General features: G+C 45.6%; 2 protein-coding genes across 4 annotated transcripts; one reads left to right on the top strand and one right to left on the bottom strand.

Moving 5' to 3' along the window:
• Positions 1 to 760: 760 nt before the first annotated feature.
• On the bottom strand, positions 761 to 11,020 carry LOC307203246 (keratin, type I cytoskeletal 18-A-like). Of its 2 annotated transcripts, XM_079953923.1 has the most exons (8): positions 10,460 to 11,020; positions 8,119 to 8,201; positions 6,659 to 6,815; positions 5,104 to 5,268; positions 4,212 to 4,337; positions 2,557 to 2,777; positions 1,481 to 1,509; positions 761 to 935 (listed from the first exon to the last, which is right to left on the bottom strand). In XM_079953923.1, exons 1-8 carry the CDS (start codon positions 10,841 to 10,843, stop codon positions 838 to 840), a joined length of 1,263 nt encoding a protein of 420 aa, XP_079810049.1. In that variant the 5' UTR covers positions 10,844 to 11,020; the 3' UTR covers positions 761 to 837. The 2 variants fall into 2 exon arrangements, with proteins under 2 accessions (XP_079810049.1, XP_079810050.1); XM_079953924.1 differs by lacking the exon at positions 1,481 to 1,509 and having other exon boundaries at positions 10,460 to 11,015.
• A 284-nt stretch (positions 11,021 to 11,304) lies between these two features.
• LOC307211985 (keratin, type II cytoskeletal 8-like) lies at positions 11,305 to 23,059 on the top strand. 2 transcript variants are annotated; one of them, XM_079969119.1, is made up of 9 exons: positions 11,305 to 11,738; positions 16,511 to 16,719; positions 16,929 to 16,989; positions 18,524 to 18,619; positions 18,863 to 19,027; positions 19,181 to 19,306; positions 20,751 to 20,971; positions 21,712 to 21,761; positions 22,801 to 23,059. In XM_079969119.1, exons 1-9 carry the CDS (start codon positions 11,445 to 11,447, stop codon positions 22,806 to 22,808), a joined length of 1,230 nt encoding a protein of 409 aa, XP_079825245.1. In that variant the 5' UTR covers positions 11,305 to 11,444; the 3' UTR covers positions 22,809 to 23,059. The 2 variants fall into 2 exon arrangements, with proteins under 2 accessions (XP_079825245.1, XP_079825244.1); XM_079969118.1 differs by having other exon boundaries at positions 11,308 to 11,738; positions 22,830 to 23,059.
• The last annotated feature ends 1,912 nt before the right edge of the window (positions 23,060 to 24,971 follow it).

Below are 24,971 nucleotides of genomic sequence, written 5' to 3'. Positions count from 1 at the left end.
TGTACAAATTCAGAAAAGGCATATGGGAAAGGCTATAAATAAGATGCCCAGACTTTTCAGCAGCTTCTGGCTAATGTGTGACAGACACACTTGAAAAGAAAATTTTATAGTTTGAAAGGAAGGGGGAAATGACCATGGCAGATTAAGAGTAGCAGTGTTTTCTTTTGAATTTTAATTTCTCCTCTTCCTAGGATCAGGATAATTTCTGGGCATGGGAAGGGTCAAGTCTGCTGATTTCACTCCCCATTCTTTTAGCAAATACAGGTCTGTCAATACTCCTAATGGAGACCTCTGCTGATACACCACTAGGGCTGTATTCTCATGAGAGGTGATGTGCGTGAAATGTGATTTGAGGACTCTAGTAGGTCATGTAGGAAGCCTGTGTTGCCAAGGTTAAAGTAGTTAAAATCAGCAATGAATAATATGAGAAAGTCTACCATAGTGTTTGACAGTTCTGATGGCATAGACCTTCACTGCTGGTACTTCTGATGTGGTGGGGAAGCAACAGTCCTCTGAAAAGAAGTATAAAATACCTTCTGCTTTCAGCTTTTCAGGAATTAGTAAATGTGCACTTGCTTGTTCTCCATTGCTGCCATATGGGGCTCTAGCCTAGTAGATGAGGGACAGCAGCACTTGTTCACTCTAATGCTAATGTGGTTTATGCAGGGTCCAACCTCTGTATTCCAGGTTGTCTTTTAATATAGATTTTGACTAATCACAGTAAACTGTGCAAGCAAATGTCATGACAGGATGTCCAGAGTTGCTAAACATTGTTTCTTTTATTCAGCAGTAAAAGGAACTTGATACAGGGATTAGCAAACATCACACTGGACAAGCCTACTGAATCACTTCCTCCGATCTCTGAGTCACCACTCGCCCATCCACAATTTCTTGTGTGGTGACCACCACCTTCTTAATGGTCTGTCTCCTGGTGTCTGCAAAAGAGGAATAAAAAGTAACTGGTTAGAGTGTGAAGCCTAGGATGGACTCAGAGATCAAAAACTTGCTTTTTTAAAAAAGGAAAAAGCCTGAAGACTGCCTTTTGACACTGCTAAATGCAACCTCCACCTTGAGGACACCTGTGCAGCTTTCAATTGAGACTGCAACTGCTGCTTGTCAATGAGAAACAGGGCTGGTTCCTAGGGTACACACTGGTAAATATGAGTTCAAGCTTTGTATGTGTGCATTACATCCTCCAATGCATAAAACTGACTTCCTGAAGATACTTGGGTACAGCCAACTGGCTTGATACAGCACTGTGCTTGGAGCTCCTGTGCATGTTGAACAATTTACTCAGTTTAGAGTTTTTCACACCAAGCCACAGTCCTGTTGGTAGAAAAGCAAACAACAAAGCCTGGGAGAGTGTTTGAACTGTGAGGCCGGGAGAACAACAAGCAGGTTTCAGGCAGACACAGACATGCAGAAGCAGGCAGCACTGTTCTAAGTAATGTCTACTGCTACATCATAGAGGAGAACTTACCTGCTTTGCCTGAGTTCTGCAACTCCCCTCTGAAAATACAAAACATGGCAGCAGTTTGTTTGCTCCATCCTAGGACAATTTGCTTACCGTGAGGGCTTCCTGCTACAGATTTGCTTACACACCTGTGCCACTGAACGCATTGCATTAGCTTCTACAGCCATATTTCCCATCTGCTGCCTTGTTTCCTCCAAAGTCAGTGCGGTTACTCAAGGGACTGAAATGATTGTTAGCAACCTTTCTATCACTCATAGCTTGACAAAAATGAGGCTGCCAGCATCAGATGCCATGAGGGCTTCTGCAGCTTTAGTAATGGCTTTAGAGACAAAATTTCACTAGTAGACACCTTGTCACATCACACGGCTACAATGATAAGAGAAACAGCACCAGTGGGTTTTCCCCTTTATGCTGTTCTGAAAGATGCAAGTGCCTTCCCATTCTATACCTTAAAACCACCTGTCTTAGCTAATGGTCTTCCTCATTCATGAAAAAGCAGAAACTGAGTTGGCTCCTCTGTCCCACAAGGCAGTCAGCTCAGAGACAGCTAAGTCATGTACTGGTTGCAGCTCTAGCTATAGAACTGAAGGTTGCGAGGGTTCAGACCTAATTAGGATGTAGATTTACTTAATCTTTTACTACCCTGATCTAGGGAAGAACAGCAAAGCACAAATGATTAATAATCCTATCCTCCTTTCTTTATAATCTTGTAACTTGATGCTATGCCCAATATGAAGGTAGCTCCTGGTATATTTTTATTAGGAAGCAAGTATTTTCAGATACATGCAGTGCTAGAAAAATAATGTCCAATGGATAGATACATCACACAAAATTTTGACTGGTAGGGGGGCATGTTTTCAGAAATCTACATCTGCTAGTTTTCCAGCCACTCCATCCAATGTCATATTGTGAATCAAACTTGGTAGCATGGATCATACAGGAAAAACCAACCAGGGAGACAGGAATGTCAAATGTAGGTTGGGGAAGGGAAAGTGAGCCTGGTGGAAGAACTCCAGGGACATTCAACAGGCATATGACGAAGAAGTACAAGGAAGGAAGTCAGGGGCATAACCCTTCGTTACCTGTCTGTTGCCCCCTCGATCAAGCTACGGTAGTGTTCAATCTCGTTCTCTAGCTTGGTCTTGAGGTCTAGCAGGGCCTCATAGTCTCGGGCCTGCCTCTCCAAGTCAGCGCGGCAGGCTGCCAGCTCATCTTGGAGCTTGGCAATGATATGGTTGAGATTGGTCATTTCATTTTGATAGTGCTCTCCTGTGTTCTTCAAGGTATTCTCCAGCGTGTCTATCTGCATCACAAAATGGTTTGGGCTTATGCAGTGAACAAAATTTGATACCCTAACTTTTATACAGAATTAGGCATATAGCAACAACAAAAATGAGTGAATATTGGCCAGGACTCCACAAATTCTGTAAGAGCAGCTCTCTTACTTTAATGAGTTTTAGATTTGTTCTTTCAACAGTAGTACCCTCATGTGTGTTGACTCACAAAAAACAGCTTCTGAAGCTGAGCAGAGCTTTAAGCATAGGTTGCTTTATTCATAGAGGAAGAAATCAACTATTCAGGTAGGGGAGTCGATACGTTCCATGGGTCGAACAAAAGTCTCTGGGGTGAATTTAAGTCTCTTGGGATTCCACCCAGTGCTTGTGCAGCTTTCAGCCATTGCCACACCTTTAAAGTTTAAATCATATTAAAATAGACATCCGTGCCAAAACAAATGACATTTAATAGGCCCAGTCTGTAATATTTATGCAGCTTGGGGAGGTAGAACTGGTGCTTCTTGTGAAGCGGATGTCAGAAAAGCTGCATCCTTCATTCACCCACAGCTGGAGCAAGGAGCAAAAGTCTGTGTCCTTTCTTACAGTAGCATCTGTCACTCCTGGAGCCCAGCAACCACAGGTGTGAGAAGCCTGGGCTGACTCAACTTGCAGAGGGTGCAGTGGCTGTCCTAGAAAATGGATATGGAGGACAGAACTGTGTGCAGTGCATCACTGGCCCAGCACCCCTTAGCTAGCCGGCTGCCCTCTGATGTGAAGGACCATGAGCCATTGCTAGTGTTGAAGTCAGGTCAGCTTCTATACATAGAATGGGGGTGAGCGGGGTCATCACAACCTCTCTCTTTAGCAGCAATAGATCTCAAGCCAGCTCTGGGTGCTTGATAAGGCATTGGTCAAAGCAATCTTTCTCACTTCACTCTTCACTCCAAGTTGATTGGTCATAATAAAGGTATTTTGCTTTGGGGGTAAGTTCCTTTAATTCTAAGTTCAACCCTTAGCTGTGCATTCTGATGTAACAGACCTCTTATTTGATGGATTTCATCTCTGAGGAAAAACTATCTAGAGTCACTGGGGGTGTATTGGTTACAAGTGCTGAATTAAGACCCTGGGTGGCCTTGGGCCAGTTCCCAACTCTCAACCTAACCTACCCCACAGGGTTGTTGTGAGAATAAAATGGGGAGGTGGGGAGAGCCATGGATGCCAGCTTGAGCTCTTTGCAAGGAAGTTGGGATAGAACTGTAATAATAACTGAATAATTTTGATACGCAGATGATTGACAAAGAGCATGACAGGAGACGACAGTCCTGCTATAAAACAAGTAGTGGTACTTCTTCACTGCCTGTTGCATGCTTATAATTTTCAGGAAGAAGTTATTCACTGCTCAGGAGAGCCTCTTATGACCTATACTGGGAATTGGGAAGGAAAGAGGGCACCCCTCTTCTTACCGTTTTCTGCAGAGTCTGGCGTTCAATCTCTATTCCCTGGAGCTGCCGACGAAGCTCTGTCAACTCGCTTTTGGCTTCTTCCAGCACCTGGGCATGCACATCTGCTTCTTGAGACATGGAGTCAAACTGCAAGGGTGAACAGTAATGGCAAAGGGAAGTTAGTGTGGGGCAGAGAGCCATGCTCCCTCCTAGGGATGAAGCAATCTTGTTGGTTTCTCACAGTTTTTCGATTTTCCAATCATCAATTCTCCACATTTCCATGTCATTTTGTGATTATTGTTTTTTAAAGGTCCCCGCGAAAAAATGCATCAGCATTTTAGTGAGTTACTCCTAATACACACGTTTGTAGGCAAGTTCACCTAATATACTCATTTTTGCAAAGCAGCCTCCCCAAATACAATGATTTTTGGTACGTTCTTTCCACTGCTACCTGCCATTGAATGCATACTTTACCTTAGTACAGTGGAACCTTGGTTGTCAAACATAATCCATTCCGGAAGATCGTTCAACTTCTGAAACATTTGACAACCGAGGTTCAATGGGCGATCGGCAAATTCCATTGCGAAAATGTAGAAATGCGCCTCGGAAGCCATTCGACTTCCGAGGCACGTTCGAAAACAAGTATTCGCTTCCAGGTTTTCGGCATTCGGGTTCCGAATTGTTCGGCTTCCTAGACGCTCGAAAACCGAGGTTCCACTGTATATGCATTCCTGCTTGGCTGGGGAATGGCACTGCAAAATTCAGTGAAGTGTGAATTCTGAACAGTGGCTGGGTTTCAAGTTTGCGTATTGTTTTGGGGGGGAAATGAATTAGGTAGATTTGCCTTTAAATGTGAACTCAACCCATTTTCTGTCCCGTCCCTGCTCTTCCCCTTCCCTAGCGCCCTCCTCACCTTGGTTTTGTACAAGTCCTCAGCCTCGGAACGGCTCTGCTCAGCCATTTTCTCATACTGGTTGCGGATCTCAGCGATGGTCTCGCTCAGGTCATGTTTCTGTGGATTATCTACCTGCACCGTTACGTCAGATTTGGCGATCAGAGCATTGAGAGCCTCTACTTCCTGCAGACCATGCAGAAAGGGAGAAAGCCTGTTAGGGGGCAGAGGTCAATATGGCCTTTGGGGGGAAGCATTTGTCTCCACAGAGAAGCCTGAAGTATATGTACACTTTCCAATTGTTTACTACTGTCTCATCTCCCTTCTATTTTAAGAGTCATAAGTACTTCACTGCCGGATGTCCCCACACATTTTTCTCAGAACATGATTCCATGGGATCTAGAGATCTTACTTATTATTCTTATTTTTATTATGTATTACGTGCTTTTTATATTGGAATTTTAAATTGTGAAAAGCCCTGAGATTGATGCATAAAGGGTGGTCTACTACTACTACTAATAATAATAATAATACTATTAATAATAATAACTGTCTGCAGCGTGAGATATTTCTTGGCTGTATCTGTTGTAACAATGGATGCTAGTCTGGACTTTTTACATGGTTTATTACTGCAGATCATGGCACATCAGTGCAGCTGTCATAGCTTTAATATAAAATATACCCCTCAACAAACTATGCACAACTCTGGTACCAGTTCCTACCTTAGACATGACCTAATAGGGGTAGCAGACAGTTTTACTGTAAAGATCAGCATACTGATCTCTAGTTTCCAAAAAAGTTTAATCATCACCCTCCCATAAGAAGGAACTGGATTTCGCATGGGCAACAAAATCTTCTTTCAAAAGTAAATTATTCAGGAAATGTATAGGTAACTTGTTGGTTATCCCCAACTAATGTTGTGACCACTCAGTTTCAAACTTATCTCAGGACACAATGGCAAACTTGCATGAAATAAACAATGCATCAAAGGGTTTAAGGTGTCAGATTATTCACTCACTCAGTTGGCTCAAAATAGTATTTGAACCCCAGATTTTCAGTGGTCAGGTAGCTCACACAACAGGCCCTCCTTTTTGCTCTACAATCTCAATGATCATCTTTGTGCTTTGCTTAATCATGGCTTGCTGACATAGGATCCTGAAGGGGAGATCTTAACTCTCACGGAAGGTACAGTTATCTATCCCCGACTTGTGCTCCGCTTATGACCAGATCAGGTGTTCTCACTCTCCATGTTTAGGTAGGGCCTTTATTTTACCCTCATAATTAAGGTGTGTATGAACTGTAGGGCTTGTTGCCTGCATAGTTGTAGCCTGAAGCAGCATCTTTCATTCCGTGTAAGCTTTCTTTATTCTTCTGGTGTGTGTGTGAATGTCATTATTGGCTATAAATTATTATTATTATTATTATTATTATTATTAGGATAAGGGCAAGCATGTATTTACTATGGACACACATACTGACTACATGGGAAATATTCCAATCCTCTCAGAGCTGTGTGTTGAATACCTGGGGATGGAAACACGGGTGGGTTCAGACGCAGCCCTCGCCATACTGTTACCTCATGGTGGCTTTTGCGCAAGTGAGCCAGCTCCTCTCTGAGGGACTCCAGTTCCCCTTCCAACTTCAAGCGGGAATAGTTGGTGTCATCGATCATTTTGCGCAACCCATGTGTGTCCTTTTGCACACTGTCACACATAGCCTGCTCTGCATCCAGTCTGGAAGAAGGGGAGGAGGAAACAAGAAACAAATGAACAAACAAGTTGCAAGGCTGAAACCAAGTGCAAGTAATGGAACAGACTTTCACTTAACCTTTTAGACCCGGGTGTAAATCATGCTCAGGTATTTTCCCAGACCACCTCCACATTTGGGGGTGAGGGTTAACTTTATTTAAATATTGATATTAGTATTTTAATATTTTAATCTATTTTCATGGCCATTGGGATATAGCTGGTACTCTGTTGTCTCCCTGGTACTCTGTTGTCTCTTCTGGCTCTGGTTGAGTGTAGGATTAGATGAATGTCTCACTCAAAAATTTAGCAGCAGCTTTTCAAACCTTTCCTGACTGCCACTTTTCTAGATAGATAGATAGATAGATAGATAGATAGATAGATACAGAAGGCTCACAGGTTCACATAGTCATATGGCTTATATGTGTATGTTTTAAAGCAAATGTTAAATTTCTATCCCATCATTCAGCTATGAAATCTAAAAGCAGTTCATGTGATAAAAGCAAACTACAAAGAATAAAAACACCAATCAATCAATATAAAACTGACAAGGAACAAGAATCCAACAAAAACCACTCCCCTCCTATTGAGTCAGACCACTGGTCCATTTAGCGACACTGGCTGTCAGCAACTTCCTGGTGTTTTAAGCAGGAGACATTCCTAGCCCCTCCCTGGAGATGCCAAGGAGTGAACCTGGGACATGGTGGCTCCAAGCCACATATAATCGAATTTACAGAATTTATCGTGAGGTGCAGCATAGCTGAAGAAAGAGATGAGTAAATAAGGTGCAGGAAGGATGTCAGGGTTGGAGGTCATGAATAGAGGTCCCAAGGAACAGACAATTAGCCATGTATACAACAGAGATTCTATCCTCATGACCCAGGTATCTCTTACAGGCAATGCAATCATAAGGACAAGAAACATTAACAATTTGTGTGTCCAATACTAATTTCAGTGTAGAACCTCAAGAACTGCACTAGCAGAATTACTCCACAAAAAGTAACATACGCTAAAAGTGTGATAGCCAGTTAACACTGAAGAGTGTTAAATTAATTGATTAGAAAGTGAGAATGTTTCACTTTGAACCTGTGAGAAAACAACATTTTCAAGGGATCCCAGTTTTTATTTTTGAATCTTCTTTGGCATATGGAATTCAACACGCAAACACCCCAAGAGACTTCATTGTGATTTCTCCTCACATTTAGGTGTCTGGAATAGAATTATACACTCTTTCCCCATGCCTGCTTTTATGGTACAGTTTTTGTAAAGGTTTGTAAACAAAACAACTTACTTATGCTTGAAGTCATCAGCTGCCAACCTGGCATTATCGATTTGCAGAAGCAGCTTAACATTGTCCAAATTGAGGTCTTCCACCTGACATGTGAAGAAGCAGTTGTATATCAGTAATGCATGTACAACACAATCCTATGCAAAAATCCCACCGTGTTCAAATAGGTTTGCATCAATCCCATATTCTCGGCTCCTGTTGAAAATCAGCTGCACCTAGAGGGTGCAAATGTATTTGCAAAGCAAATGAACATATTTTTTTTAATGTGCATGGCAGACATGTTCTTTGAACCATTGCATTTGGTTATACAAAATAAAATCTAGGAACCGATGGCTGCAATGTTTGCTCTGTGCTATCCAGAGTAGGCCATTTATGAGACTCCATTGTGTTGATGTGTAACTTGTTGGTAATGAAAATCTGAATGATTGAATCTTCAATTCAGTGTTCCTGTTCTGTCATAAACCACTACATCAATAAGATGTGTTGTTTTTTCTCTACAGGCTGGGTGTATCCTAGCTGAATCATGTTCCCTGTCAAACATTGTGTTCCAGGAGAGCCCTTCCTCCTTTCTCTTGTAAACTGATGTGAACCACTTTGGGAATCAATGTCTGAACAGTGGGATAAGAACATAATAACTCAACACACAAACTACCCCTCCTTTTGAGCCACTCTAGTGCATTATGGATGGACTAGCCCTTGCAAACCACCTATAAAAAGCTGATGAGCTGCTAGCCATGCTCAGCTCTGGAAAATTTCCTATGAATGAATCTATCTGGTTAGATGCTGCACATCTCAGCACCTTTCAACCCTGGTGTTACAAGAACATGCTGAAAACCAGTTGGGCAGAAATGTAGATTCCACTAGGTGGTCAAACAGGTAATCCAAGGATATTAGCCTGAAAAGAAAGCTACACCTACCAAACCAAGGGCTTGGATTTCCTGCTACACTCAGCTTTTTAAATATAAGCTTACAACAGGGAAACAATTGGAGTTGTATGCCTTACTATGAAACTAGTACATTACAGCTGTGCTTTCTTTTTGGGGGGTGGGGGGAGGCAGGTGTTAGAAAGGGGAGGGTTAGGTGATTTTTTCCAAGGAAGTTATTACATCCCCACATTTTGGGAGTGTCTGGATCCTCCTTTGTTTGGACATGCAAGCATCCCGTACAAGGAAGAAAAGAAAGTCTATCAAGAAGGGGTTTTATTTCCATACAACTCTTATAGAAAGGGAGTGGGGGAATAAGTTTGTATTTTTAACCAGACTGTTACCAAATTGTCAAGAGAAAACTGGATCAAAAAGTTATATGGGTGTGGAGAGGGTGCTTGGTTGTTTTCTGGAAAAGCTGGGAAAACATTTAGACTGCACATGCGCATACACAACACTTTATTCTAGAATCCAAAGTGCATCTCCTCCAATTTAAAAGGTAAAGGGACCCCTGACCATTAGGTCCAGTCGTGACAGACTCTGGGGTTGCAGCGCTCATCTCACTTTATTGGCCGAGGGAGCCATTGCCCAGCTTCTGGGTCATGTGGCCAGCATGACTAAGCCACTTCTGGCGAACCAGAGCAGCGCACAGAAACACCGTTTACCTTCCCGCCGGAGCGGTACCTATTTATCTACTTGCACTTTGACGTGCTTTCAAACTGCTAGGTTGGCAGGAGCAGGGACCCCATCATGGGGATTTGAACTGCCGACCTTCTGATCGGCAAGTCTTAGGCTCTGTGGTTTAACCCACAGCACCACCCGTGTCATATGCTTTTCATTGGTGTTTATATGGATTGTGGTAATACCATGTACATGAAGTGCTCTGTGGCACTTTTAAAACACTGGATATCCATATCGCAAATGGGTTTAGGGCTGAGTCTGGCTCCTTTGCACCAGTTCTCCTCCAGTTCTGCTTTCCACCATTCTCTCTTGCCTTCAACCTGTATCAGGTCAATGTGTCCCCTTGCCCGCTGACTCTACTCGCCCAGTTTCTGACCTTCCCACCCATGCCTTTATCTTTTGCACTTGCCAGAATCGCCTGGATTTACCTGCAGTACAAACACTGGGCAGCAAAGCGCTAGCCAATCATGCTTTCCAGCGAGTTCCATTGAACATAGTGGGGCAGAAAACGTGCATGGAAGGAACCGTGGCCTTGGTGTGTGTAGCTGTGTTGGGGTCCTATGAAGTGCTGGAATGATCTGCAGATGACCATCCGTACCTGGAGATGGAGAATCGCCTGAAAGGCGCTCTACTATCCTCTCTTGCCAAGCCCACCAGCGTTTTGCGTCCCCTCCGCTCGCATCCCTTTCCCACCTGCCAGGTGTTTCACCCCGTCCCTTTCAGCCGCGCCCGCCCCTCACCTGCTTGCGCAGCTCGGCCAGGGGCCTTTCGCAGGCTTCCCAGTCTTTCTGGCCGATGGCGCCGGCCTTGCGCGCTCGGATGGCGGCGATCTCCTCCTCCAGAGCTCGGTTGGCCACCTCCAGCCCGCGCACCCGCTGCAGGTAGCCGGCCAGGCGCTCGTTCAAGCCCTGCAGCGCCTCCTGCTGCCGGCCTGGGCCCAGCCAGGCGGGAGCCACATCCGCGCTGGCCCGCGCCGCCGGGAGCGCCGCGTGCAGCCGGGACAACGAGAACCAGGAGTCGGAACCGCCGGAGCTGCCGCGCACGGAGCCCGCGGAAGAAGCCGGATAGAAGCGCCCCGAGGCCGCGGACAGGGAGCCGCTGCGCGGACGAGAATAGAACGACATCGCGCCACCTGGCGCGCTGGGCGCCCGCACCGGCCCGTTATATCCTCCAGGATGCTCATTTGCATGCCCAGGTAGCGGCCAGCCAATGGGAGAGAGCCTAGCTGCCACATTGGTAGAAGAGAATCCGTTTGCCTAAGCCTCCTTTGTTTGCACGAGGGATTTTTTTGGGAGGGAGGGGCTTTCGCACAAACTTTGGGCAGCCTTTCAGGCGCTCGACTTGGACCGCCGTAATAATCTCAAATAAGAAGGACCAAAGGGGCGGAGCTATGCAAACAAGTGGAACGCACTCGTAGGTGGTCTACAGAACACTGAGCTGGCTTTAGCGGTGTCGTGCGATTGGCCGGGCGAGGCGATAGGGGCGCGGCTATGTTAATCAGGGTGCAACTCGATAGCGCGGACGCGTGAAGCGCAAATTGATGTGCAAATATGCCATCACGCTCCACGTTACGTGAAGCCCTGGGAAGGGGGGGCGCTGATATGCCAATAAAGTGCCCAGGTGTGCAAGGGGCGGGGCCTTCTGCATCTCCCCTGCTATTAAGCCCGGCCCAGGTACTGAACACCTGTATTCCTCTTGCCGAGCCAGCGCTGCAGCCCGCGCACCATGAGCACCAGTTACCCTCGCCCGGGGAGCCGGAGCTTCAGCAGCCGCTCCCACGGCTCGCTCTCCAACCGGGGCTCTTTGTACTGGGCCAGCCCGGGGAGCTTCCAGCCGGGGCTCTTCCGACTAGGATCCACTTCCAGCGCCTTCCCCGGCTCTCCCCTGTCCGCCTCGCCCGCTTTCCTTCTCTCCTCGCTGCCCACTTTGGAGATCGACCCTAAACTGCACCAGATCCGGACGGAAGAGAAGGAGCAGATCAAAGGGCTCAACAATCAGTTCGCCTCCTTCATCGACAAGGTGCAACCAGGATGCGCGCGTGGGGCGGGACGTTGCTCTGGGGTGGGGGGTGCGAGAGAGAGGGGGAAAGGGGTGTTGGTGGTGCCTATTGAAATGAACATGCCCAAGCTAGTGTAGACCCATTGAAACGGATGGGCTGAGTCAAACTTAATTTACTATCACTCAGAGAGATTGCCCCTTTGCGCAGGCAATGCTGCTCCAATCAGAGTGGAGAATACGGAGACGGAAGCATTTATGGAAGTTCCAAGTTCGTGTCAACTTGTATTCATGTGTCTGAAGTTATGGGACCCTGTTGTTAGCATCTATCCTTGTTGTTATCACTACGCAGAGCCCAAACCTCTGCCAGGCACAGTTTCAATAGATGTTAACCTAACGCTGGCAATTACTTGCAATTACTTCCACTAGGTAAAATTTGGAACACACAAAAAAAGTGTCTTTCACGCTCATCCCCAGTGCGTTTATTTATTCACAGCGCAACAAAAAGCACAGCTGCAAACAGCAGAAAAACCATTAAAAACCAACAACAAAAAACTTGATAAATTGATTTCCATAGGTGCTTCCTTCTAGAAACCACTAGAGATGGTGCAAGTCAGAGGATGCAAAGGAGATGCTTGATAGGAGTACCTGTTTTCCCTAATGGGGCAAGTAATAACTTTGGAAAGATAAGGCTTTATATTGGCTGCAGTCTTGTTCCGGAAAATAAGCTGCATTGGGAACAGTGTTATTTCTGAGTAGATTTGTTCAAGATTGCACTGCAGATGTTTCAGGGTAAGCTGTTAAAACTCAGGTCTCCCTGAACTGTGATCCCAGTGTGACGTGGGTTCTCCACACAGCTAGCTTTGAAAAGGTTTAAGGAGATGGGAGTTATGATCACAGATCTCCAGAGTATAATCTACTTTGGCTGTGAGTCAAATACTGCATTATTTGACTAGCAGACTTTTCAAGGCCTCTTTCCAAGATTATAAATTGGCGATTCCAAGAATTGGACTTTCATGGAAAGTATTACACTCTGTTTATATATAGGGAATGGAGAGTTAGATGTATACCCAAGTCTAGAACACTGAACTAACACATGTTCACATGACTGTCGCAATAAAGATGGACAAAGACTGGTAAGGGGGTGGAGGAAGAATTTTTCATCCTTCAATAAATATATACTGAAAGGGTGTTTGGAAAAACTGTGCTAAATATCACACCACCAGACAAATACGATGCTCATATCACTAACAAAGGGTTTTCCAACATCCCAATCTCCCAAAACTAAGGTGGAGTGTGTGTGTGTTCATCTTAATCATCCATGTTGTTCAGTTTTACTGTAAACTGAGGAGTAGTTGAAACTTAAGTTGTTTGCTTAAAATAAAAGATCAAGCTCTTTATTCTGGGACCAGGAAGTAAAACAAGATCTGATGTAATTGTGAATTGTAGAATGTGGATATGCAGGTTCTAAAAGGAATATGGATCTCAAAACTGACAGTCAATTTACTAATTTTTCCCAAGGTGTGAGCTACAGGAAATTGTGCAAAAGTATTTCTTTCATATACACACTCACTATAAATTGATTATTTTAATCTAATATGGATTTCCCCCCTCCACAAAAATGTTCTGCACTTTAGTGCAATTCAATAAGTGTCTACACAGAAGTCGCAATTACCGTATTTTTCGCTCTATAAGATGCACCAGGCCACAAGATGCACCTAGTTTTTGGAGGAGGAAAACAAGAAAAAAAATATTCTGAAACTCAGAAGCCAGAACAGCAAGAGGGATCACTGCGCAGTGAAAGCAGCAATCCCTCTTGCTGTTCTGGCTTCTGGGATAGCTGTGCAACCTGCATTCACTCCATAAGACGCACACACATTTCTCCTTACTTTTTAGGAGGGAAAAAGTGAGACTTATAGAGCAAAAAATACGGTAATTCAATGGGGCTCATTTTCAGATACAGAATTTTGGCCTCAGTTGTACATTAGTCTGGGAGTGCATGTGTCTGTGCTGGGGGAGAGGTTTCTTTTCAATCTAATAAAATACTGTCTTTAAAAACTATTTATTTTGAAACTACAAACCAGCTCTAGGACACACTGCTTATATAACGTTAACGAATTTTGCAGTCCAGAAACTTCCAGTTTCCAACAGGCACGCTGTCCACAGAAACATTTCACAAATTTGTTTTAGGTAGCTACATATACACCATACATTGAAAGCACACAGCTTCCTCCCAATACTACTGGGAACTATAGTTTTCCAAGGGTGCTGGTAATTGTAGCTCTGTGAGAAGCAAACTACAGTACATTGTTTGGGGGAAGTCATGTGCTTTAGATGTGCGGTGTGTACACAGCTGTTATTAGGAGGATCGCCACACCTGTGAGGGATGCTGGAAATGTATCAAAATTCCTACAGAGCAGCCAAAGATGCAAATGCTGCATTGTGTAGGAGACAAAAATTATCCCTCCTACATAGCAAGCCAACCTTCCCAGCTATTAAAGATGCAGGATGCCTGTCTGTACTCTCCTTAGCCAGTGAACATCCTACATGTTCACTTGTGCTGAGAGACAGTAGCCATTTGTTGCATTCAGCAGTCCAAAATATGTGAGGCATGACATGGATTCACACCAAACCCACCGTGCAAATCAATGCAGACATTTTGAAGGCACAAAGCAGCCTCCGGAAAGCTGCTTCTGAAATATCCCTAAGCATGGTACCTGAAAAAAGTGAGATCTTTGGATAGGTGTTTGGAGTCCTCAACTATGGCTCAATGGATTGCTTATTTTACTAAAACTATGTGTTGCAAGACAGTTAAATGAAGGCTCCGATCCTACTTCTAATGTAATGCGTCATAACAATGAAACAAAGAGGATTTGCGCCCCCTGGTGGCCAGATGTGTCAAATGCTAGTGCTTGGTTTTCCTGAAATGTTTCACTAAAGAACCACCGCCACTTCAATTCGTAGAGCTAGCTTATTTCACACTCCTTCTTCTGATACAGAATCCTGATATCGAGGAGTGGGTGCACAGTGATTTTGCCCCTACTCCATGTCTCTAAATCTTTCCCCCAAAAAGGGAGACAACAAAGGGGAAGGCACATTTCCCAGCAATCCCAAATCTGAGGAGTTGGGGGCAGAAACTAGAAATCTCTTCTCAACTGTTTATGCCAGGGGTTGTCAACCTTGTCTCTACTGCCCACTAGTCGGCGTTTCAGGATTCTAGGGGGCGGTAGGGGGTTCTACGGCACAAGCTGAATGCTCCTTCCATCGAGCACTGGTGGGCGGTAAGGAAATTTTACCATCAAGAAAGATGCAATAGTGGGCGGTAGGTATAAAAAGGTTGACTACCCCTGGTTTATGCAGTATCACATAGCACTGAAACATTTTGAATTGGAAGACTGAAGGCATTGGTCCTTCTCTTTTTCCTATGTTGAGGCATGAGTGCTGTTGCTTATGTCACCAAAAGGGTAACACCCATGCAGAAGGGAGAAATAACAGCCAACCTAAGTATGGCTGCCTAAGCCACTCCTGTTTAGTCTCCATTTGGGGTGCTCTCGCCACTGTTTTGGGAAGAGATATACACATAACATGAGCCACAATTCATATCTACCCTGTTAAAGGTAAAGGGAGCCCTGACCATTAGGTCCAGTCGTGGCTGACTCTGGGGTTGCGGCACTCATCTCGCTTTATTGGCCGAGGGAGCCGGTGTACAGCTTCCGGGTCATGTGGCCAGCATGACTAAGCCGCTTCTGCCGAACCGGAGCAGCACATGGAAATGCCGTTTACCTTCCCGCTGGAGCGGTATCTATTTATCTACTTGCACTTTGATGTGCTTTCGAACTGCTAGGTGGGCAGGAGCAGAGACCGAGCAACAGGAGCTCACCCCGTTGCGGGGATTCGAACCGCCGACCTTCTGATCAGCAAGCCCTAGGCTCTGTGGTTTAACCCACAGCGCCACCCATGTCCATCTATCCTGTTGTTCCTTAGTAAATACTGTGTTTTGATGCCTCCCCTGCCCCAAACTAGCTTTGATCCAAATGGAGGAAAAGTAATGGTGTGGCCATGTACACAGCCCAACACTAAAATGAGACTGACTAGTGTGGCAACACATCCTTTCTGTCCTGTTTTGCTCTAAAGGAATTGTAGAAATGAAGGCAATGGAGGGTTGGGGCACCACACAGAAAATCTACCATTTCTCAGTCCTGTAAACGATTTGCATGTGAGTTAGTTTGTTTCAGTGGATTAAAAAGAAAAAGCAAGGATTTCAAGCAGGATGTTATGCAATGAATGAAAGTAAATAGTCATTAGATTTCCTTTTGAATTGTCCGCCCTGTGGAATGCCCTCCCATCAGATGTCAAGGAAATAAACAACTATCTGGCTTTTAGAAGATATCTGAAATCAGTCCTGTTTAGGGAAGTTTTTAATGTCTGATGTTTTATTGTATTTTTAATATTTTGTTGGAAGCCGCCCAGAGTGCCTGGGGAAACCTGGCCAGATGGGTGGGGTATAAATAATAAATTTTATTAATTAATATTATTATTGAAATGCACTGTACTTCTGAATGGTCATCTCATCAGAATGAATCAAACACAGAGCACATAGTGGGGTGTTTTTTTTTAGAAACCAGTCACAAATGGCCAGACAGAAGCATTGCCTGAGTAACCACTGAAAGGTGTGGTGGGATTCTGGACCCTGAACAAGGCTGCTCAGGGCTCCCTGCCCCAGTGCCCATATTTATTTATCTATCCATCCATCCATCCATCCATCCATCCATCCATCCATCCCTCCCCCCCCGCAGGTGCGAAAGTTAGAGCAACAGAACAAAGTGCTGGAGACACAGCTGAGGCTCCTGAAGGGCAAAGACCAGTACAAATCCAATGTGGGGCGCATCATGACAGCCCACAGCCAGCCCCTCAAGCAGCAGATCGATGCACTGAAACAGGACAAAGTGAAGCTGCAGAATGAGCTGGACCACATGCAGGCCTACCTGGATGAACTGAAAAGCAGGTGGGTTTGCGAGGTGCAAATGAGATGCATTTCAAATTGAGATCTTACATGCCTAGCAAGGCAGGAAGTGGCTAGCAGATACTTGGAAGAAGAGCTACAGGTGCTGTGGAGAAAGGAAAGAAAGCCTGGAGGGCAAGGAGGTTGGAAAACAGGGCATAAATACCTTGTTTGCCAAGATCAAAAAGCATCTCCTCCCCCTCTCTTTGTAGGTATGAAGATGAAATCAACCGGCGTAACCAACTTGAAAATGAATTTGTGCTTACCAAGAAGGTGGGTCTTGGAGGTGAAAAAAAAATCTACACATAGAACTTATAGGGCTTAGGGTTCCAAGGCAGTTCTCCCTATTCCCCACACCCAGGATAGCCAGTGGGTGCCCTCAAGGGGTCCAAATCCCAAGATATATAAGCCTCTTAGCAAAACACTCACCAGCCAAAGGCAGTCCAAACAAACCAAGGCAAAGAACAGGAATCTGTCTAGGTTCAAACCATGATCCAGAGGCCAGGTCCAAAGTCACTGTTCAGCTAAGATATAACATAGCAAGGCAGGGGAACTGGAACCAGGAGCCACAGACTTGTGCTGTTTCCAATTACCAAAAGGCTCAAGAGGGAGAATTTATATATTCTGGCCTCCTAGAGCACACCCTAATCACAGCTGGTGGTGGTGAAGGGCTGTCAGGGATTTGTTACTCATGAGGAGATACCTTACTCACAAGCAATGGTACCGGCTCAGCAGCAGACAAGGGCTCAGGAGCCATGATTCAGGAAGTCAAGAGCAGAACAAGAAGTTCAGAAGTGGATGGATGCAATTAGGATGCTTCCCTGCCCCTCCCGCCAAGCTTTTAAAGACGAGGCATGCTGCACTTTCTTGCCTTGTGGGAACATTGAGATTGCAAGCATGCACTCCATTGGGGTAGGTAAGGCTGCTCCCATTTGTGGAGGCAGTTCCCAGGTGATAAGACAGCATGGCTTAATTATTAGAGTGTTGGACCTGGGTTCGAATCAGCACTTGGTCATGATGTTCACTGGGTGACCTTGGGCCAGTCACCATCTCTTAGCCAAACCTACCTCAAAGGGTTGTTGTGAGGATGAAATGGGGAGGAGGAGAGCCATGTAAACCACCTTGGAAGGTAAAGGTGGTGTATAAAATGTAATAAATATAATTAATAAATAAAAGACTGCTGTTCAATCACTGCCATCTCCTGGTCCACCTTCCCCTGCATCTTGGCAGATCAAAGGCCTCTCCAGAGTCTACTAAGGCTCTCTGTTTTGCAGGAATGTCAGAGGGGAGATCTGGCATCCCTGCTCCCCCTTCCAAAGTGATTGAAGTTGTTATGTACTGAGTTGAATAGGATCCAAAAGGCAGGAGTCTGATTGGTCCTAGAACAATAGGACCCAGAATGCAGCAGTCTGATTGGTCCACAGGAGCCACCCAATCCAGCTCCAGGTGGAAGTGAATCCGCAACCTGATTGACCTACAGGAGAATCCCGGAATTAGCCAATTATGTGGGGCCCATTGTCTAAATAATGTATATAAAGCAGACATTCTGGGGGAACTTCCATTCCTCACTACTATGAGCTGAATACAGAGCATGAAATCCACACTCGACTCCGAGTGTATTTCAGAAGTCATGGTGGAAAGGGGAGATCCCCTCTCCTCCAAGCCAGCTTCCCACAATTCACCCCTCTGCTCTGTTCCTTCTTCCTCTGTCAGAGCTGCCAACCCAATCCCACTGCAGGGCTCATGACAGGTGAATCCTGTTCTGACCCAGGCATGGGATCTGCTGATTACATCTCTCCCGTGACAGGACCTAGATGACATCTATGTGCAGAAAGTGGTTGTTGAGTCGAAGCTAGAGAGCACCTCCAATGAAATGAAATACCTCAACCAGCTCTTTGAAGAGGTGGGTGACAAATGGGAGAAGAGTGGTGGGTGTGTTTGGTAGGGGTGAGTGGGAAGAGGGTCGGATTATTGTCCCATCTTCTGGGTCGAAGGCTCACAAGGCATACTCAGAGGAGATAAGGGCTTGTGCTTTGCTCCATGATTATGTTCTCCATCTGAGATGACCTGTCATCCCAACCTCATCAACAATGTCATTATTTCTCTCTCTCTCTCTCTCTCTCTCTCTCTGCTCATTCACACCCAGGAGACCCGGGAGTTGCAACCTCAGATCCAAAATGCAATGGTCACTGTGGAGATGGACAATAACCGGGAGTTGGAGATGAAGCATATAATTGATGAGGTGAAGGAGCAGTACCAGGCCATGGCTGCCAAAAGCCGTGATGAGACAGAACAGTGGTACAAGAACAAGGCAAGTAGCACATTTCCATCACGTGGAAGTGTGTGCATGCAGGCATGCATAACATATATGCATATTGTTGAACATAACATTTTAAAGAGAATTGGCTGGTACCTGGATGAGGCTGTTGACCAAAACCTCCTGGTTCTTCTCTTTACCTTCCAGTGTGATGACATAGCAAGACAGACCCAGAAGAACCTTGAGGATCTGAAGAGAGCCAGAGGGCAGATTGCTGAGCTGACACGCTACGCCCAGCGCCTTAATGGAGAAATTGAGGCCCTGAAGAACCAGGTGAGCTGTCTCTGGGCAGAAAACGAGTCTTATTTAAACTATTGGTGAAAGTTGAGAGTTTACACTAACAGGGGAAATCAGACTGCCCTTACATCCCCTTACACACTCCACCTCTCATTCCTGAGCCATCCAACCATTATATGATTGCATTTCACAGATAGGTTATACCTTAGGTCTGCAGGTAGCATCATTCTTCATAAAGAAGTGGAACAGCTGGAGGGGGGGATGAGAAATGGGTAACTTGGTCTTGAGGGGGGCATGCTTCATGGATCCACTTCATGTCCCCATTCCAAATACACTGCTAAATGAAATGTGTGGCCCAGAAGGCCTTCAGCTGCTTCCAAAGGTCTACAGCCCAAACACTGATTCTTTTTGATGGGTAACTTAGGCCACTTCCAGATGACCTGCTAATTGAGCATTCATCCTCATTGGTTTGCATAAAGTTTGTGGGAAGGTTAGGTGACATGGGCTGTTCATTGAGTACAGTGGTACCTCTGGTTGTGAACTTAATTCATTCCGGAGGTCCGTTCTTAACCTGAAACTGTACTTAACCTGGGGTACCACTTTAGTAAAGGGACCTCCTGCTGCCACCGTGCCCCCAGTGCGCAATTTCTGTTCTCATCCTGAGGTAAAGTTCTTAACCTTAGGTACTACTTCCAGGTTAGTGGAGCCTGTAACCCGAAGTGTTGTAACCCGAGGTACCACTGTATTTATTATGATTTGTTTACAGGGCACCACATCAAGCAATCCCCCCCCCACACACTTATCAGTGCAAAAAGTCCCATTTTAATGGGTTTCCTGCACAAGTTACCAAATCCACTCTAATTGCACAACCTGAATTTTCCATCATGGGATAGACTCCCACCCACAAAATAGCAACTTTCTGGGCGTGACCTTAGCAATTTGTTATATTGAAAGAGCTGAAGAAACTGTGGACACTTTGACTGTCTCTGTTCAGGTGAGATTCATTCACTTGCTGGTCAATTCATGTTGTGCAATTTTAAACAGATTAGGAGGTCTTGTGCAACAAACCTGCTTCTCCAAAAGATCAGAGTTTCTGCAATAAAGAAAAGTGACGGGGAAATTCACAGGAAAGCATTGGGCAACACCTGCTTTGGCAACATCATCTAAACTCCCTGCAAACAAATCAGAATGAACACTCAGTAAACAGGTCATCTGGAAATGCCCTGTATCCCCAAACTGAGGAACAGGAGAAGGGCTCGTTTTTGCCAAAGCTTTCTCAGCTCTTCCTTTGCTATTCAAATTGGCAGCTGGGGAAAATAGGACAAGCAGCCGCAGCCAAACTGGAGCAACCATGCAGCCCCAAAACAGGATCTTCCCCATAAGAGACAGGCCTTGCCTCCAGTTTCCTACTGTGGGTTTCCCTGTGGCTTCCCACCATGGTTTTCAAGCAGTCTCACAGCTCCTCTCTCCTCCTGCCCAGCGAGCCAACCTGGAGAGTGCTGTGGCGCAGGCTGAAGAGCAAGGGGAGCAGGCTGTGCAGAGTGCCAAGGGTGCCATCCAAGACCTGGAGGAGGCTCTGAGGCGGGCCAAGCACGATATGGCTGGCAAGGTGCGAGAATACCAAGAGCTGATGAATGTCAAGCTGGCCCTTGACATAGAAATTGCCACCTACCAGAAACTGCTGGAAGGAGAAGAGAACCGGTAAGCAAGGTCCTGTGGGTGGTAAGCAGTGTTAGTCCTGTTCAGAGAAGACTCATTGAAGCTGATAGACATGAGTCCCTTGGATCCATTCATTTCAGTGGGTCTGCTCCGGGTAGGATTTAGTTGGAGGCAACCCTAACTTTAGTGGAACTCACCATGCATGGATGGGGAGGGTGGGAGGTTGGTGAATCAGTCGCTCTGCACCTGGACATCTAGGATTGGCTGTCACGCGTGACATCTGCATTCTACAGAGTCAGACTGACAGTCTATCTAACTCAGTATTGTTTACACGCTGTGGACCGCAATCATGGTTTTGGAGGTTGTTTGCACTAATGAGTGTGTGGCCACCCCACTCTGTTGGTCGGTCTGTGTCTATTACACACACACACACACACACACACAGAGAGAGAGAGAGAGAGAGAGAGAGATTTCTCAGATGATCTGTGCAGATCAGTTGAGGCGGTGAATTAGCATCAGCCCCCCTCCTTTCATCAGATGCACAAACTGATTACCAGGGAGGGTGCTATATTTAACCCTATCAGGTGCTTTGCTCCACTCATCCCAGCGCTCTCTCTCTCTCTCTCTCTCTCTCTCTCTCTGTGTGTGTGTGTGTGTGTGTGTGTATTTGCCATTGCCAAAATCAGCAGGGGGTTGGGAGGTAAAAAAATAAGTGTGGGGTGGGGGCACTTGAAACACTAAAACACCCTTGTTCCATCACATGTTTCCCCCCCTTCTCTCAGGATGGGTAGCCAGGCTCCAAGCCAGCAGTTCAGTGCTATAGACAAACTAGGTAAGTATATTTCCTACTCTGATTGAAGCTGTGTATGAAGTTCCCTAGAATAGTCCCAAGCCTGTGGTAAAAATGGGTGCTCATAAAATGGAGGCGACTGGTAACTCCATCAATCTCTCCTGCCATCCTCTGGATTCTTCTGGTAACGTGGCAGCCCCATCCTTGCCAAACGGGTTCCCTTTGAGCTTTTCTATGTTTCCTAAATGACTAAACAACAACAACAACAACAAAAAATTGCTATTGTCATCACTCATCACTGCATTTTTCAAATATTTGTTGAATATTTGCTATCTCCGTTGGATACTGGAAGACATTCGATTTTAGCATTTAGTATCTGGCAGTCTGATACTGATTACAGTTCTTGATAGTTGATTATGTGTCATGGCATTTGGCATTTGACAGGGAAGACTTTCCACCAAGTGTGTCTGCCATGATGTGGACCCAGCTTAGTTAGCTGTTATCTTGAGGTCTCAGTATTTAAACTTTTACATGGTAGATGAACAGAAAAAGGTAGAAATATATTTTAAATGTAATCAAGAGATTTTGTGTACACAATCACTACAGAAGGCTCCAGAACACCTCAGTTTTTCTTATGCTTGTTTGGACTGCCTCTTGACCTTAATACTGAATGATGCCCCACAAGAAGCCAGAATTTCATGTAATATATTGGGTGCCTCCTATCATCTGTAGGGTTCTACATCCTCCTTAAAATTCCACCTCTGCTCAAGACCCTTTGGGTTCCTCAGAATGGTATCCTTGCTCAGTCTCCATTAGTACAAAATTTATTGGTCCCGTTTCCAGTTCTGTGTCTGGGTCTGTGTGTGTGTGTGTGTGTGTGTGTGTGTGTGTGTGCACGTGCGCGCAAATTCATGTCGATCACTCACTTAGTGCAAATGGCCAGTTGGCCTTCTGGCTCCGGGACCTGCTGCTAACTTGCTTGAATGGCATTTCTAGCTGCCTCTTCTTTCTCAAATCACTTTGGGGAGTCAAATCAGGAGTCTCTTGCTTAAAGCCATCCTTCTTTGATCTCTTGACCCAGATTTCTAAATCCATCCATTGCTTATGCAGCTGGGCTCCTGACACAGGGGATGGCACTGCCTGCCCACAACATGGCACCTGGAGGGACTTCCTTGACCAACAACTCACTGAAGAGGCCCTTGCTCATCAAAACCATCGAGACCAAGGATGGGAAGATCCTCTCTGAGGCCAGTCACTTCTCAGAAAAGTAGCCGAAGCAGAACAAGCCAAAGGGGCAATCAGGCCCCAGTGCTTAAAAATAAATGTTTTAAAGCCTTCTACAGATCCTTGTTTTCTTTACTTGTCCACACAGTGGGTCTATCTCCTCTCTAAGCCATCATAGGCAGGCCAGAACCCACTGCTGGTAGGCTGGTGTGGGTGATGCATCTCTTTAACACAGGGATGGGGGACCTGCAGCCCTCCAGAGCAGGCTTCCTCAACCTCGGCCCTCCAGATTTTTTTTGGCCTACAACTCCCATAGCAGGACCAGTGGTCAGGGATGATGGGAATTGTAATCTCAAAACATCTGGAGGGCCAAGGTTGAGGAAGCCTGCTCTAGAGGTTGACGAACAACTCTCATCAGCCCAGCCAGCATGACCATTGTTCAAGGATGCTGGGAGTTGTAGTGCAGCAAACATCTGGAGAACCAAAGTTTCCCCCATCCCTGGTTCAACTCCATCAATATTCTCCTCAGCTGCACCAAGTTTCTTGCATGAGTCCTGACAGCAGCTCCCTAATCTTCCATTTTTGCCCATGCGTCATATAGGTTTATTTTTTGCTTGCGGTGAAGCGGGAGGTTCTGATCTCCCTAGATAAAGTGTACAACAGTGGATACTGGACATTTTGTAGCCAGGATGATGGCTCTTTCTTGGATGCTGAACAAGGCTGAATTCCTGTCTTATCCAGGCCAATCCTGAGCATCTGGCTTTGCTAGTCATTCCTTCACTCCCTTGTTATGCTAGAGAGGACTGGCCCAACCCTTGGGGTTTTGTTGAAGAAACAACTGTCATTGTTTGCCCTTAAAAGGCAAGCTGGTACTTTTGGAGACAAGAGTGGGGCATAACTTGTGTCTTTTAGAGAAGAGGGATGATGTTCCTAGGGGAGAAACATCATGGTAGCCTACAGTTTGAAAGTTCAGATGCATTTGGGGTGGGGGGAGGTAGCCTGATATGCAATCGATAAAATGCTTGGAATGGCCTTCTCTTCTTTTCTGAGCAGAGGCTTTGCCACTTTCATGTTCTGAAGAGAATCCAGCACAACACTGAAGCTACAGAAAGAAAAGCAGGGATGCAGTTCAGAGCTCTTTGTACCGAAACTTGTGCAACCATCCATTTGCGGGGGGGGTTAATGGGGATGGGATGGAGCATGACCCTTAAGGGATCCTACCGAGAAGGGTTTGAATCTTGTAATTCCTGCTCCAAGAGGGATAGGAACAAAAACAGCTGCCTTATACAAAGTCAGACCACTGGTTCATCCAGCTCAATATTGTCTACACTGCCCGGCAGCAGCTTCAGGATTTCAGACAGGGTACATTCCCAGCACTATCTGGAGATGCTGGGGATTGTACCTGTGACCTTCTGCATGCTAAACAGATGTTCCACCACTGAGCTACAGTGCAGGAGAACCTAGGAACACTCAGGTCCTGCTTGTGGGCTTCCTGTAGGCATTTGGTTGGCCTCTGTGAGAGCAGGATGCTGGACCAGGTGGGACTTTGGCAACATCCAATGAAGCTCTTCTTCTAAAGCCTGTCTCTGAGCTTCAGTTCAGGAAGGTTTCCTGCTACAGCAAGAATGGGGATGCTGTAGGACTCTAGCCCATGAAAGCGTGTGCCGTAATACAATCTGTTTGTCAGGAATCTGTAGCAATAAAATAATCTGCATCTCCTTAAAAGTGGATTGTGAGCAGGAGCAAATGTGTGATACGAAAGAACTGGGTTCTGGGGTTTGACACTAGCAAGAAGCCAGCTCCCCTGCCTGCCAGCTGGAGAGACCTGATTCCATTCTATGTATTTTGTATAGTTCCATATCTTTCAGCAGCATGCATTGCAGGGAGTTGTACTAGATGACCCTTGCAGTCCCTTCCAACTCTACAATTCTATGATTCCTTGTGAGCATAACCATTGCAAGGCTGTTCTGCAAGCCCAATCCACGTGCTCCGGAGCTGAGTTTTTGCATTAAGAAAAATAGGATGCTT

This window comes from Podarcis cretensis, assembly GCF_951804945.1.
Source record: "Podarcis cretensis genome assembly, chromosome: 1".
In the NCBI taxonomy this organism is placed as follows: Eukaryota; Metazoa; Chordata; class Lepidosauria; order Squamata; family Lacertidae; genus Podarcis; species Podarcis cretensis.
This window is presented reverse-complemented; position numbering and strand designations above follow the sequence as displayed.

Bases quoted from the DNA above. Each gene is read 5' to 3' on its own strand.
- LOC307203246 (XM_079953923.1), bottom strand. From the start codon at position 10,843: ATGTCGTTCTATTCTCGTCCGCGCAGCGGCTCCCTGTCCGCGGCCTCG. The intron at 8,202-10,459 runs GTGAGGGGCGGG...TTCACATGTCAG, and splicing joins TGGCCGAGCTGCGCAAGCAG to GTGGAAGACCTCAATTTGGA. The intron at 4,338-5,103 runs GTGAGGAGGGCG...TCACCCTTGCAG, and splicing joins AGGACTTGTACAAAACCAAG to TTTGACTCCATGTCTCAAGA.
- LOC307211985 (XM_079969118.1), top strand. From the start codon at position 11,445: ATGAGCACCAGTTACCCTCGCCCGGGGAGCCGGAGCTTCAGCAGCCGC. The intron at 16,990-18,523 runs GTGGGTCTTGGA...CTCCCGTGACAG, and splicing joins AATTTGTGCTTACCAAGAAG to GACCTAGATGACATCTATGT. The intron at 19,307-20,750 runs GTGAGCTGTCTC...CCTCCTGCCCAG, and splicing joins TTGAGGCCCTGAAGAACCAG to CGAGCCAACCTGGAGAGTGC.